The 17,077-nt window shown below is 34.7% G+C and overlaps 1 protein-coding gene across 2 annotated transcripts in view; it reads left to right on the top strand.

Moving 5' to 3' along the window:
* Positions 1 to 17,077, top strand: part of LOC140439789 (uncharacterized) — a 127,784-nt gene that overhangs the window by 27,347 nt on the left and 83,360 nt on the right. For both annotated transcript variants that reach the window (XM_072529928.1, XM_072529929.1), the window contains one exon: positions 10,714 to 10,873. In XM_072529928.1, the coding sequence (XP_072386029.1) occupies positions 10,714 to 10,873 (160 nt within the window). The remainder of the gene's footprint in view (positions 1 to 10,713; positions 10,874 to 17,077) is intronic.

Genomic DNA, 17,077 nt, shown 5'->3' on the forward strand with positions numbered 1-17,077 from the left:
GGAAAAATACCACAAGAATGGCTTTTATCCACCTTTGTTACTATACCAAAAAAGATAAATGCCAAACAATGCAGGGATTACCGTACAATCAGTCTGATGAGCCATGTACTGAAAATATTTCTGAAAATTATACACTCTAGAGTACACAGAAAACTGGAAATGGACATCAATAATACCCAGTTTGGACTCCGAAATGGACTTGGAACAAGAGAGGCGTTGTTTGCACTGAACGTTATGTCTCAAAGATGTCTTGACATAAATTAAGATGTATTCATGTGTTTCATAGATTACAACAAGGCCTTTGATAAAGTGCGGCATGATCACCTAATCAGACTCCTGACAGAAAAGAATTTAGATAAACGAGACATCCGACTAATAGCAAATATGTACTACAATCAGAAAGCAGTAGTGAGAGTAGAGAATAATACCACTGAAGAAATTGAAATAAAGCGAGGTGTGAGACAAGGGTGTATACTGTCACCAACCCTGTTTAATCTCTATTCCGAAGACGTAATGAATAGAACACTCTCTGAGCAATCCGTAGGTATTAAAATAAATGGTGTTAGATTAAACAATCTGAGATTTGCCGACGACACCGTTCTGATCGCAGAAACACTTGAAGAGCTACAGACATTGGTGAATAAGATAACAGACTGCAGCGAAGAATATGGACTATCTTTGAACATAAAGATCTAAATTTATGGTAATATCGAAATCAACACAAAATGTCCAAAATTTATATTTACACAATGAAATTATCGATCGAGTTAGCAAATACAAATATTAAGGCACTTTTATAAATGAAGGCAACGATAGCTCAGCAGAAATCAAAATAAGAATAGAAAAAGCCAGATCCATATTCACTAAAATGAAGAGAGTGTTCTACGGAAGAGATTTGAGCCTTAAAATGAAACTTCGCCTGATGAGATGTTACGTACTGTTACGTTCTACTTCCGTAGAACAGCACTATGTGCTGTTCTACGGAATGGAGTCATGGACGTTGAAAAAGATTGATACCAAAAAATTAGAGGCATTTGAACTGTGGATGTGTCGCAGAATCCTGAGAATATCATGAACCGAGAGAGTCACAAATGTCGAGGTCTTGAGAAGAATGAATAAAGAAAAGGAAGTCATACTTACGATCAAAAAACGAAAACTGCAATACTTGGAACACATTACAAGAGGCGAAAGATATGAACTGCTTCGAATAATTATGCAAGGGAAAATAGCAGGAAAAAGGTCCATAGGAAGAAGACGAAACTCCTGGCTAAAGAATCTACGAAAATGGTATAGCTGTAGCAGCAACGAATTGTTTCGGTCAGCAGTTTCGAAAATACGTATAGCCCTGATGATCGCCAACCTTCGGAACGAAGATGGCACTTGAAGAAGAAGAATGGAACTAAGAGTTCGTTACATCACGATGGGATTTCATTACAATCTCTTGAGGTTATCGAAATCTCCTTTTTGGCTTTCTGTTTGTCCACACAAATTTTACGTTTTTCCTTAAAAGTCTATTAAGCGTTGCGGCTATATCTGTAAAATGGTTTATATTTTTCTATAATATTTCGCTAATGTTACAAATATTTCTGCTTCTTTTGCATTATGCGCTGTAGAATACTATTCCATGGCAATGATTTTCTCTGGATTTAATAATATACCCTTACTTAAAATCTTATGTCCTAAGTATAAGGGTTCTTTCTTCACAAACTCACATTTATTCGAACTTAATTTAAGATTTACTTTCCTCAGTTTTTCTAGTAGGTACCTTCACTAGGTTTTGGTTATGCTGTTGCAAACGCCATATGACAAAGATTATCAAGTCATCAAGGTATATAAACAAGTTCTCATATTTTAAACCTGACACTGCCATTGTCATGGCTCTTGGAAAGCGTTGGAAACATCCAGCGCTTGTCTTTATTTCTGCTGTAGGGTATTTAGTCAGAATTAAGTTCTATTTGGTAATATCGTTAATATAAATCTATATCAGAAAAGTTTTTTAATTCTGATAAAGGATCTAGAATTTCTTCTATGCAGAATAATGGAAATCTGTCGTTTTCTATTTTATTGTTTACTTGCCTGTAATCTATCGCTACCTCTATGTTTTGTTTAAATGGTCATCACTTTTCTTTGGTACAATAAGTAGTACTATATATACTGTGTTTTTAATAATACCATCTTTTAATATTCGGCCTACTTGGTCTATTTATTTTTACTTTCTGTCCGTGTGGTAGTCTGTTTTGTGTAAGCCGGGGTTACTCATTTTTACAATCTAATATTTGCATTTTAGACATTAGTGATGGTGCATGGTTTTCTAAGTAAAAAACATTTAAATATTTTACACAAATTTTCCTTAGCGATCGGTTTTCTTCTAATTTTAGGAATGTTAGTATTTCCGTATTTATTGTATTAAGTAGTCGTTCGATTCTTTTTACCGGTTATTTAGTTTCTCCCATACAAAATATATCAAATTTGTCCAACTTTTGTATATTCGGGCTAAAATTTCTAATTTTGACTTCTTTGTTATTTATATTTATAATTATTCTTACTCTTAAAACCCATTTATAGGCGATTACTTCGTTTCTTCTTTTTTCTCTAAGGTCTTTGTAGGATTTCTGTTTAATATCCGGAAGTCGCGCGTCGTCTGGAATGCGTTGAAACTTTTTTTCAAACATAAATTCGGTCTAGTTTGTATGTACTTGTATGTACTGTATGTACTGTAATAATATGCGGCTATCTATTTAAATGTACTTATATGGAGTAAAAGTGTAAATCTTAATTAATACACTCCCCAGATAGTGTGAATATATATATATATATATATATATATATATATATATATATATATATATATATATATATATATACATAAATATATGTATATAGAAAACCGTATATACGTAATTATGATTATTGGTCGTCTTTAGTACGGTACAGATAAGTTAGAAAAGGAGCATGTTAACTTGGGATGGGACGTTAACTTAGCTTCCTCCGTGGAACACATCCAGGTGTTGCTCTGGAAACCTCAGATTCTTGTAACATTATTGCCGCAAATTGGCCACATTTCTTCTGTAGTGATCCTTTCCCAAGTTAACATGCTCCTTTTTCAACTTGGCTGCACCATACTGAAAACGACCAATAGTCATAAATACGTATATACGGTTGCCTTGCATATTGTTCACATATTATAGTCATTTTATTATATTTTTTTCTCTTTTTTGCAAGCTATGCCGATACCTACTAACTTTAAATATATATATATATATATATATATATATATATATATATATATATATATATATATATATATATATATATATATATATATATATATATATATATGTATATATATATATATATACATATATATATATTAATATATATTGTAGCGAGATTAAATAAAACGAGCGGTGCGAATTTATATAGATATATTTATAAGTTTACAGTACGATTATATCTTATTAACTAAATTTAAGTCATAACAGCGTAACATAGGTATAAAAGTTATTATGTACTAGAATTTTCTGGAGTAGTCCACCTCTGATTCGCCTCTTTGACGGGTCGATCTCTTCCGCGCTCGATATCACTGGAAGCTTCTAGTCGCTTTCGAGATGCAACCGTTACATGGGCCACGCCGAATGCATTTTCGTAACAGTGCTTCCCTCTTAGTTCTGAGCATCCCGATCAGCAACTTTATATGTAGGCCCAGGATGGCGGAATCCACAGGACTTGGGTAAGGCCAAATTCTAGATGTCATAATTGCACACGATTTTCTTCAGATTAGTTAGAGCACACCATATATCCTCGTAGCTTGCTCTATCTGTATACGACTTCCTGGTCACCAAAGATCGAGGACCATCTTCTAACCTCAGTACTCTTCCAACTTTAGGCTGCTGATTTCTTAACTCGTCCAAACGACCGAACTTCTTATAAAATCCGTATCTAGCAGACTGCCGAATCTAGCACTCTTTCTCTCTGCGTAGTTTGACATAAATTCATTAAAGCTTGGTCGCCAGTTATCTTTGATCTCATGTTGAGGGGTTCGTGCTTCTTCTGTTTCATTTGAGCCAGCATATGGTGCAAGCCGATTTATGTGAACTACTTTTGGTTTACCTTTCGGCAACTTCTTAATTCGGTATATTACGTCATTTATTCTCTTTTCAATTTCATACGGACCTTCCCATTGTCTTTGCAGTTTCGGAGACAAGCCTCGACGACGTTGTTGGACGTTGTTGATTATAAAGCCAAACAAGATCACCTACTTCATAGCTTTCATTATTCCATCGAGAATCATATTGATCTTTCATTCTGTCACTGCCTAACTGGATACGGTATCGGGCAAGTTCATTCGGCCAATGTTGTTCATTCTTAACTTCAGGCGGTCGACATATTCTTCCCTTGCACCATGTTCTTCGGAAGGTCTGCAACCAAACTCTAGATCGCAGGGCAAACAAACTTCACGACCTAACATCAGGCAGGTTGGAGTCTGGCCTGTATTTTCATTCATGGCCGAGCGGTAGACCATTATTAATAAATGAATTTGCTGGTCCTTTAATGTTCTGATACAACTTTGGACAGGTGTTTACCCATCGTTCGGTTCATCCTCTCAGCCATTCCATCTGATTGAGGATGCAGGGGTGTCGTTCTGGTCTTATTGACACCAATCAATTTACAAACGTTTTGGAAAAGGGTTGACTCGAATTTTCGTACTTGGTCGAATTGGATCTCCAAGGGAACACCAAATCGGCTAAAAAATTCTCTAACAAGTACCTCTGCAACGGTAGCAGCTTCTTGATTCGTTATCGCATCGGCCTCAGTCCATTTCGTAAAATAATCCACGGCTACCAGGATATATATTTCCATCATTCGTCTCTGGAAGTGGACCTGCAATGTCGATTGCTACTCCTTCCATAGGACGTTGTACTGTTCCATGGGTGCCCTCTTTTTATCAACTGGACCATTACTGGTTGCACACACTTCACATTTCCGGCACCATCTTCTTACATCATCTTTACAGTTTACCCAATAGAACCGTTCTCGAACCTTTTGCAGAGTCTTCGTAATACCCAAGTGTCCACCTGATGCACCATCATGCAACTAACGCAATACTTCTGACACTTTACTTTTAGGTACAATCAAAAAGCTTAGTTTCTATACCATCATCGTTCTCAAAGGTTCTATACAGGTAATTCCAGCAATAATCGACACAAGTCGGTGGGGTCAACCTCTCCGATTTGGCTGAAATTTTACACACATGTTGTATTAGACAAAAAAACATGACTGTCAAATTTTCAGACCTTAATATTCTCAAAATGGCGGCCGTGGCGCGCTATTGAAGTTTCACGCTTTTTATCATTTTTTTTTTCGTGTTTCGCCGATTTTTTTGGTACAGCGAGCTAAATATGCTTAACCTTCTACTACGGACGTGGTGCCCACATGACCCCCCACTAAATTCAAATTACGCGCAATTTTTTATTTTTGTTGTTATAGGTTTGTGACTCGCAGCTACCTTCAAGTTACAGTGACGTCGATCGCTTCACTTATTGATAAGTTTTTCAGTGGTGTCGTATTTAGTTTATAACTATCTAAAGTTTGAAAGGGGTCATTTTGGCACCACGTCAGTGTTTGTGAAAAATTTACGAAAATGGCAGTTTCATCCATTACGGTGATAAAAACTATGAAGAAATTCTGTTATCATGCCATGACGAGGTAGAAAGTGAGGTAAGCTATATGGAAGAGTCAGGTGGCTCTTTAAATGACATTAAAAGTGTGCATGATACAGATTCTGTAGTAGAAGATGATAGTGAAGGAGCTAGTGGTGACTTGTCTGACAAATCCGATTCTGAAAGTGGTGAAGAAGTTGAAAACGGAATGAGTTATTATGGTAAAAATAGATTTCAGTGGTCGTCACAACCTTTTATACAGAGAACGAGAACAGAGAAACATAACTTACTTTCGTATTTACCAGGACTTCGTGGTGATGCCAAACAGTTGGGCAAAAGTGCATCGTCTTTACAAATATGAAGATATCTAATCGATACTGACATTCTAGCTGAAATTCTTATACATACTAATTGCAAAATTATCTGAGTTAAGAGGAAACTATAAGCGGCTTAATAAACCAGAACTGGAAGACCTTGATATTATAGAACTTGAAGGCTTTTTAGGCATATTATACTACAGCTCTGTTTTCAAATCAAATAACGAGGACATTCAGTGTTTGTTGCAACAGACGGCAGTGGCCGTGATATATTCCGTTGTGTGATGTCTCGAGAAAAAATGCTAATGATTTTAAGCAGTCTAAGTTTTGACAACTGAGCTGAGGCCGGTCCTCACATATGGAGCAGAAACATGGACTCTAACGCAGAAAGATGAAAGACTTTTGGGAATATTTGAGCGTAAAATACTCCGCAAAATATTTGGAGCTATAAACGATCAAGGGCAGTGGCGCAGAAGATATAATTTTGAATTGTATCAGCTCTTTGATGAGCTCGATGTCATAACGTTCATTAAAACACAGCGACTTAGATGGGCTGGACACATAATACGAATACCAGAAAATACGATTGCTAAAAAGCTAACCACAGGAACACCTGTAGGAAGAAGAAGCAAAGGTCGACCGCGAATTAGGTGGTTAGATGGAGTTGAAACCGACTTACGGATATAAAAAATCAGAAGATGGCAACATGTTGCCAGAAACCGAACAGAATGGCGACGAATCTTAGAGCAGGCCAAGATCCACAGAGGATTGTCGAGCCAAAGATGATGAAGTTTTGACAACCCCGAAGACCGAGCGGAAAGAAAATTATACCCATTACACCTGTATTGATGAGATGCTCATAGGTTTCAGAGGGCGTGCAAAGTTTCGCATGTACATGCCACATAAACCCGACAAGTATGGTCTAAAGGTCTTGATTCTTACTGATGTCCGTACTCATTATTTTTTCAATGGATATATTTATACCGGCAAAGACAGCGATGGCACATTATTACCAGATGAAGATAGACGTTTGGCTGTACCAACCCAATCCGTGGTAAAACTTTTCAACCTATTATAAATACCGAATTTTCACCGAATTTTTGCCCAACTGGAAGAGAGAAGTAGGGAGTTGTATCTACGGTTTTACTAAACATATTACAATTGTGTCTTATGTTCCAAAGAAAGCAAGGCTGTACTTTTAGTTTCTACGATGCATCAACAAAAATATACTGAGGTTAAAACTGGCAAACCTGAAATGATTGTCTTTTATAATGAAACCAAAGGGGGCGTAGATGCCCTGGATAAAAAAATTGTGCAATTTATAGTTCAAGTAGACGTACTAGGCGTTGGCCTATGGCGGTATTTTATCCCATCATCGACAGGCAGGAGGTAATTCATATATATTACACCAAAGCTATCCAGAAGCAACTAACATACTACGGGCAGAATTTGTGAAGCTGTTCGCCAAACAACTCGTTAAACGACATTTGAATAGAAGAATTATCAACCAAAGACTTCCAAGAGAATTAAGAATAAACATCAGTAGAATACTGAACAAACCGATGATTGATGAAAACGTGCATCCCGATATGAACCAAAAACGAAAAAGACGTGGGCTTCGTCCACGAAAAAATGATAAAAAGACTAAGAATTCATGTAATATTTGTAAGATATCAACGTGTGATAACTGTAGAGCTAATATTTGTAAAGAATGTGCAAAGTAAGTTTTTATCTGAATTCCAAAATTGCTAAAGTTTGGGTGTTGTAATTTTTTATATGGGGGGTTTATTTTTTGGTTTATTAAATTTTTTCATGTTTCGTATATTTGATCTTTAATTTTCCATAACTATTTTTAAAACATTTTAAACAATAAAAAAATTACAATATTATTAGTAAACCGTTTCATTATTTAGGATATTTTGACATGCAATTTGTAATATGTTTAATAACTAACAATTTGGAAAAATATTATAAAAAAAAATGCATACACTAATGCAAAATGTATCAATGAAATCATATTGAACATAATTTGTCATATTTTAAAAAAATGTTGGCAATACCAAATAGAAATTACATGGGGTCTACATGGCACCACATCCGTAGTTATATTCCAGAAAGTACACGTCAGTGGTAGAAGGTTAAACAAATATCCACTATATGTTTTCCAATGTAAAATTTACCGCTGAACGCGATCCCGGTGTCAGAATTGCTATATGACGTTATGTAAAGCCACAAAATGCGAAACAAAGCGCTTTTTTTGAAAAATTCATATCTTAAAAACACCCTCTTTTATTTTTTTTCAAATTTTCACAAAAGACGCCTTAATACAAGTACTTTCGAATAAAAGTTGTCTCAGAAATCTTTTTTATATATTTAAAGCCGCTCCGCCCTATAAAAGTAAAAAAACGCGATTTTCCCGCCTTTTTTAGCGCTTTTCCTTCGTTTTTCAGCTTCCAAATAACTTTTAGAGGTTTTCTGATAACGAATTCGAATTCTACGCAAAATTATACACAAAAAATGACTATTTTGAATTTATTTACCACCAATTTTACCGTTTTATAGGGGGCGACACAGTATTAAACGCAGAATCGCGTTGTAATCAATACATTTTTTGCGCTAGGATTTTATTATTATACATATTATACAAAATTATACATATTATTATACATCTTACCTTTGATAAACAGTTAGTGCCATTTCGTGGTAGGTGTCCTTTTACAATCTACATAAAAAGCAATCCAACAGAATATAGGATAAAGATTTGATATCTAGTAGATGTTAATACCGGTTATTGTAAAAATATACAAAATGTATTTGAAGAAATGAGGAAATAGTCCGGAACGCGACCAAGGAATAAGCGTAGTTTTAAATTTGGTTTCCATTCTGGGGCCTGGTCAAGGAATTATTACGAATAACTTCTTCACATCTTTGGAATTAGCAAAAGATCTTATCGACAAGAAACTAACACTATACGGAACGCTATAAAGGAATGAAACGTATATCCCTCCAGAGTTGATGCCATCGTGATAGTTATTCTTCAGTTTGAAGTCACATCACCACAACCAAAAATAAAAGAAAGGTGCCATATTTGTCCAAGGAAGAAAGATTGCACGTATCAAAAGCCAATGTTTTATATGTAATAATATTGTATGTTCATCACACAGATGGACAGAAGAAAGTTGATCTGTTATTTTAAAAATTTTTGAATAAAATTATATGGCTTAATGATTAAATTATTTCTAGTAAGAGTTATCGGTAAAAAGTTTTCAAAATTATAACATCATAAAATATTACTTCTTTTATAATATATCATTTTAACAATAATTTTGTATCGGTATACAAAAAAATACGGAGGCGATAATTCACCCCATCTCGTACTAGTGACTTGGTATTAGAAGGGTTAAGTATTCATAATCAATATCAGTGGAGCAAAACATCACTCGTAGATCACAGCATCAAAGTAAGAGTTGATAAAAAGTGCTCTAAGCTTAACATGTTTTGAAGAATTTTTCTTATATGTCTTACCTTAAATACTTTACTTATATATCTCACCAGATAACCATGCATATTTACGAGTTATCAACGCTGTGCTTCTTGGTGTTTTGGTCAAAAATGAACCTGTACCTGTACTTCAAATTAGAAAATTAAATTATACAGGTAGAGTATTTGTCCCTTCACAAAAAAAAAACAGAGAAACAATACATTTCTCTTTTAAATGCAATATTTACAGTTTTCTGAAAGGTTCCACCGTTGAGTGGTCAAATTGCAAATAAAATATTCTATTTTAAGGAAAAGACAGTTAAGATTTTATTTCACGTATAGGGAGCTTGCGCATCCGTTTATACGTATTTCAGCCCAATAGGCATCATCAGAACGGCTTTCGCAAGCGCTCTGAACGTGAAACAATTCTTCTCTGTCTTAGGAAGCAACTATAACATGGCTTCGTATAGACGCAATGTAGCGACATCTGATAATAAAATCGTAGACTAATTTTCGAAACCAAATTCAAGAATTCCGCTTTAATCTGTGCCTTCTAACACCTTTATCAACGTCTGTTTTTGCCTTGCAATTCTTAGAAGGCACAGATTAAAGCGGAATTCTTGAATTTGGTTTCGAAAATTAGTCTACGATTTTATTCTATTTTACATTTAAAATTCTCTACGTTAATTTTATCAACATTTATATGTACGTGGCTTTCCTAAATTATTTTAAATATTGTAAAAAATTTGCTTTCCGGACATTTTTAATTGGTCATTTCACCCAGCATAAATCACATATAAATTAATTCTACAATATGTTTGTACACAAAACATAGGGGGTTCAAATTAAGGGTTGCGTATTAGATTTCTCACCCCTGTCCCAGCCAAAATGTATGGCGTTGCAAAAAAATTAATATATATACCGATTCGAAGCTTTGTGTACGAATGCCGTACTCTCTGTCAAATTACCTAAAAGGGGGAAAAATTTTCCGAATAATTACGAATTACATTAATTATGTCTCTTACATATTGTAGTAATGTTTTATATTTATGTGATTCATGTTGGGTCAAATAACCCGTTGACAATCTCCCATGGGCTTGTACACTATAGTAGTTACAGTTTAATTTTATTTACAGATAATATATAATATACATTCGAATTTGATGTAAGTATGGGTTTTAATGCAGACGACTGAATTAAATGTCTCAAGATCTATCTAATTTCCGCCAAAACCTAATGATAATTTTTTGTTTCAGATATTTATATTCGCTATAATTTTTTTAAAGTTAGCTGAGTCGAAAGAATTAAAAAAAGTAATCCACAGACATTCTTACCGTGAAAGACTACCTTTATCGACGACAAATGTAAATATTGAACCAATAGCCATACAAAACTACGGAGACGTATATACGCAAGGTACGTAACTTGTTTGTTTAAATATGGATCGACAATTTGTTGCGACTATAAATTGTATATTTATTTGCTGCAGTTTGTTACTTATTATCATTGGCGGTTCAATTGTAGCGCGATTGGGTAATGAACCTTTTATAATATTTTTCAAATCTATGAAAATCATATTAATTTTAAGCACTTCAAAAATACTACAGAGCCATAAAAAAAATCGTAACTTAAGAAGGCCTTATAATTATTTATTTCGAAGTGTTCGGTCGCTATAAGTTGTAGTAGCGTAGGTACTCACCATGCTGAAAGACGTGACCTTACTGGTTTTACATTGTCAATGTAACGTTTGATTAGGCCTATAATATACACACATGTCTTTGAAAAAATTCAGTAAAAATGGTGTTTAACACAGTAATTATTAACGAATTTTACCTCTATAAAGGTTTAAAAGTAAACAGCTAAAAATAACAATGGGTTAACAATACAAATCAAAAAAAGAATTTAATATTTTTGGGTTTTATAATTATACAATAATAAACGAAAACACTGAAATCCTATCTCAAACATTTATTTAAAATAGATATTTATTTAAAATTTAAATAAATATAATGCTTTTGTATGGTCCTATTAGGTATTCATCACCACTTCAAAACCTAGAAAAACTTGATTAAATTTGCAAAATTTATTGTTTTATTTGCTGCAGAAAAGAGATAAAGTGTATTTAGTTATGTGATTGAATAAAATTGTTAACAGTTTTTGTAGTAGATATTGTAAGTATCATTTTGTTATTAACACAATTATTAATTTTTTTTTTGGCATATCTCACACCCCTAAGGATAATGTTACAACTCAAATTGGATAACTTTTCAGTAAAACAAATCTAAAGTTTGAAACTCTAGACAAGCACTTCATCATAAAAGTAACTTATAAATAAATATTGGTTTCATAAATAACATGTATCATATCTAGTAGTTTTATGACAATAATACTATTTTCGTACTTCACTAATTGCCAAAAATTTGAATTATAAATATTATACATACGTAGTTGTGTTACTGTTGTATATATACTTAATTTATGTTTTTTTTGTTCTGTAATTATACTAAAAGGGATGTTATTACCTATTGAATTGGTTACTTAAGTGAAATAGTAGTTACTTTAAACATTTTTTATTTTGTATTAAAGTATAAAATATATTATGATAAAAATAGTCACAATATGTTGTTATAAAATAATTAAAATCGTTTTTATTATCATCATTATTAGCCGTTTTGCGTCCGCCGCTGAACATAGACATCCCGTCATTAATTCCATTATATCCGATCTTGAGCACCCCGAATCCAGTTGTGTTGGATGCGCTTGATGTCGTCTGACCATCTTGTTGAAGGACGTCCTCGATTACGATATTCCTCGTGTCTGGGTCTCCATTCTAAAATTGTCTTAGTCCATCTTTCATTTCTGACTCTAGCAACATGTCCTGCTCAGGTCCATTTCAGCGTTGTAATTACTTTAACTGAGTCCGTAACTCCAGTTTTTATCCTGTTTGATTACTATAACTGTTTGATATGAAACTCCGTCTCTGAGATATTCAACATTGACCTCTCCATTGCTCTCAGTAACACTTGTATCTTATAGATTACTACTACTGTCCTGTTTAACTATGTTGGCCTGGACACTTATAGGTATAAACTTGTTTAATTTACGTGCCATTAGTTAAAATTAAAACAAGAAAATTGAAATATCTCGGACATATTACACGTGGAGAGAAATACACCTTGCTCCAACTGATTATGCAGGGAAAGATCCAAGGAAAGAGAAGCATAGGGAGCCGTAGAATGTCATGGCTGCACAACCTGAGAGAGTGGTACGGATGTACATCAAATGAACTTTTCAGAGCAGCAGTCTCAAAAGTACGAATAGCTATGATGATTGCCGACCTCCGCCGCGGAGATGGCACTTGAAGAAGAGGTTAAAATGTTTTTGGCCAGTATAAGGTTGGTCATGCATTGTGTTTTAAAAAAGATAATTTTAAGGCAAACTCGTACATAAGAACTCTGAATGTCTTAAAGAAGTTAAAAGGCATGGTCTACCCGGTCAGTAGTAAGGACTATTTCGTCTGCAAACCCTAAGTTGTTCAGAAACTCCCCATTTTTGTTGACACCAAATTTTTCCCAATTATTGTTTCTCATGGCACTCTATAATAAATCGGTGAAAAGTTTAGGAGAGACAGTGTCTCCTGGACTAATACCCTTATCTAATGTGTTTGTGCGTCATAGTACATTCTCACAGCAATTGTTAGGTACGCTATTATAAATGGTTTGAAAAAAAGTTAAGTACCTAGATACCAATACTGCACTCTGTAAGAGCTCTTAACATGGAGATATGCTGGATTAAGTTAAATGCTTTCTCAAAGACTACAAATATTAATACTAATGGCTTGTTGCATTCTATAACTTTCTATATCAAGGATTTTATTACTTGTAGGTGGTCATTTTTTCCAAAGCCAATCCTAAATCTGGTTTGCTCAAGTGGTTGGTGAAACTCAAGCTTAGGTCCCAGTCTGTTAGTAATTATTCTTCTAAAGAGCTTATAAAAATAAGATAACAAGATGATATTTTTTTAAACTTTTTTTATGCAATATTATCAAAATTCCTTTAGCTCTTGTTAAATTCTGATAGTTGATTAATCAATATGAAAAAAACTTACTAACTTACTAATTGACTAACTAAGCCATATAATATTGTTCTGAAGCTATTTTCTTGTGGCATTTTAAATTAATTTATATTTAAGTGGGAATAAGCCACAATTAAAGGTTAAAATACGTTTATTGACGTTTCAATTTCCACTTCGGAAATCGTTCTCAAAATACAAACATTAGTAAATTAAACAAATTTTGTTTTTTGTTACTTAGTGAAAAATTCTTCTAATAATTTAATTTTATCTGACTCATCTATATTGACAATTCAGACATACCTTATACATTTTAAAGTAGACGACTTTAAAATGATATTGCCAGTATTGTTGAGTTGCGTTCCTGGGACGACTTTACTTATAAGATAGTTCATTCGATTACATGAAATCAACTTTAACTTGAGAATATCCGTCAGAAAAGATCATAACATGTAATTCGTCTTTAAAAAGACAAATACATGCCATGATGACAGTAAAATTCTCCTGTTAGTGATTCCATAGTAAATTATGAGGGAAAAACCAGGAAAAAAACCTCATAATACTATCCCGACATGGTAAGTATTTGATCGTGCATTTAGTTTACCTTCAATAAACACCAAATTCCGATTTTATATGTTTGTTATTTAAAACACATATATGATGTATTCTCTATATGTTACTGACTTACCAATACTGGTATTTTCCTTTTAATAACTTCCTCTTTTAATATGGGTAACCAGATCCTACTACATTAATTGTGGCTTATTCCCATTTAAATATAAATTAAGCCATATAAGTACTTATTTTAACTAAATTATATAAACCAATAAAATTGATAATTAAAGTCAATGTAATTCTACAAGTTCATTTGGCCATAATTGAAATACAGACTCATAAAAGTATGCAGCTCGATACTTAATGTGTTAAACGTCAATTTTTAAGCCTTTTGCACGTCTCTTCATTCCATTGTCATCTTCTTCTTAGGGTGCCTGTCCGTTCCGAACGTTGACGATCATTCTGGCTATGATGTCTTTGTTGGTTGCTATACGGAATAGCTGTGTTGAGGTATTTCTTACCATAGTCTAAGATTAGCAAGCCAGGCTATTCTACTTCGTCCTGGAGGTCTTTTTCCTCCAATTTTACCCTGCAAAATGCATTGGAGTAGCTCATATCTGCCTTGATTTCTCATTAAATGTCCCAAGTACTGCAGCTTACGGCCCTTTACGATGTTGACCACATCCGCGGTTGTGTTTATCCTCTGTAGTACTTCTTCATTGGTGAATTTGTCTGTCCATAGTATCTTCAGGATCCTTTTGTATAACCGTAGCTCAAAAACCTAAAGTTTTGATAGAGTTTCCGGCTTCAATGTCTACGTTTTTACTTCGTACAAAAGCACTGAGCACACGTAATATTTAAAGAGCCTTGTTTTTGTTTCAAGGGTGAGGTCATGGCTCTTAAACACAGAGCTCATAGTCAAGAATGCACTTTTTGCATTTTCAATGCGACATTTAATCTATTGGGTATTGTCCCACGTCTCATTAATTATAGTTTCCAAGTAGTTGTATTGTTAGTTAGTAAATACCTGGTCAACGTAATTGACAGATACTTTACTGACAGGTTCATAAGAGAAAAAGATACCAGCATCAGTTTGTCGCAGGGTGTTCCGCAGGGTTCAGCACTAGGTCCCATGCTCTGGAATGTCCTGTACGATGGGGTATTGAGGCTACAGATGCAAAGGGGATACACTCTTGTAGCTTATGCCGATGATCTCGCACTGGTTGCGAAGGCGAGTCAGAAAACGGACATGGCTAATGCAGCTAACACAGCCCTGCGTCGCATTAGAAGGTGGATCAGAAAGAACGATCTACAGCTAGAAAAAGCCAGGAAAAATCTTCTCTTCGCTTTATAGTGGAAGGTGTGAAAGTTGCACCGGCTTAATCGATTAAGGTTCTGGGAGTCTGGTTGTCGGAAGGACTAAGGTTCGAAGTACACATCCAAAAGACGGTAGAGAAGGTGAACCGAAATCTGGAGGCGTTGATATGGCTGACACCAAACATTAAAGGCCCAGGTGACACCAAAAGAAAGGTGCTAAATGGTGTTTTCCAGTCGGTGACTAAATACGCTGCCACCTTGTGGTGTAGCGTACTGAACACGGCGAAATACGCTAAGCTGATGGAAACTTTTCAAATGAGGCTCTATATGTCATTGAAGCGGTGATACTGATCGTTTTGTTGTGCAAAGAGCGGGCGAGGGTGTATGCGAGGAGGATGGATGTAAATATAGATGAGAATGAGAGAGAAAGAACTATAGTAGAGTGGCAGAGATAATGGGCAAATGATAGTGGATAGGCAAGGTGGACGAAGGAGCTTATTCCCGATCTGGAGTTTCTGACCGGACATGATAGTTTTCGCACCTTTACAAATAGAATAGGCAAATCTGCCTCAGGACACTGTACTGTTTGTGGGGTACCGGACGCTCCCGCCCACATTTTTAACTGCCAGAGATTGGCAAATGAGATGGGAGATTTCGAGAGGCGAATGGGTTTCGGGCTGGATGAAAGAAACATGTTAAACATAATATTTAGAGGAGAGAAAGAATGGAGAGAAGTACACTGTCTGAGTTCTGAAGTGATGAAGAAAAAGGAGCAGAAGGACAGAGAAGGAAATTGAAACAGCGATCTAAAATTTATGGTTAATATTATTTATTAGTTTATGGCCTAACGCCTCAAATATTTTTTGATTTACGGTAATAGGTATGGTTATTTATAAGTTTTTAGTTTTTTTATTTTAGTTGTTCATTGAGTGACAAGACCACCTCTCTGGAACGGTAGTTAACGTTATAGTCAGAACACGGTTAATCCGGCACTACCCTGGGGTCTTCTGGCCTAGTGTCCTACTCGGCCGAAAGATGCCAGGGTATCTTGCTCCGTAACGTAGATGTCAAAAAAAAATTTCTGCCACCGTTGCCTGTCAGAATTCAATGGATACATTCTTAGGCTCTTGCTGGAATCTGGCAATACGACAATTAAAAAAAAAGTAGTTATACTGTGAGACACGTTCACATACAGATTTGCTTCAGTCACGTTTTCCTTGCTAATGGCCATTAGCTTGGTTTTGCTGGCGTTTATATCGAGTAGATATGTTCTACTTGTTTCCGTTATTTTGTTCATTATTGTCATCTACTTTACATCAATTCTTGTTGTTGGTTTAAAGTTTTATTGTACATAATTCATAGTTTACTTTTAACAACCGAAAGACCTTTCAAATCAACAATTTTTATTTTCTTTTCTTCCTCTATATTTTCTTATTCTTGATTATCTTTTGTACATTTTTCCTGTTCCTCTGTGCATAGCATAGTAAAGTTCGAGCCTAGTTGTTTTGTAATATCTTTCCATGCAGCGAAATCAGTGAAGGATAATTCAGTCACTTGATACAATGATCCTGTTTTTTGGCGGCCCTAATAGTTCTTGTATATTCAGTAAGAATTTAAGTATGACTTGATTTTAAAACATCTTTCTCAATCACAGAATGACAGTCTCCCTTATTTTGT

Source organism: Diabrotica undecimpunctata, chromosome 4, assembly GCF_040954645.1.
Source record: "Diabrotica undecimpunctata isolate CICGRU chromosome 4, icDiaUnde3, whole genome shotgun sequence".
Taxonomy (NCBI): domain Eukaryota; kingdom Metazoa; phylum Arthropoda; class Insecta; order Coleoptera; family Chrysomelidae; genus Diabrotica; species Diabrotica undecimpunctata.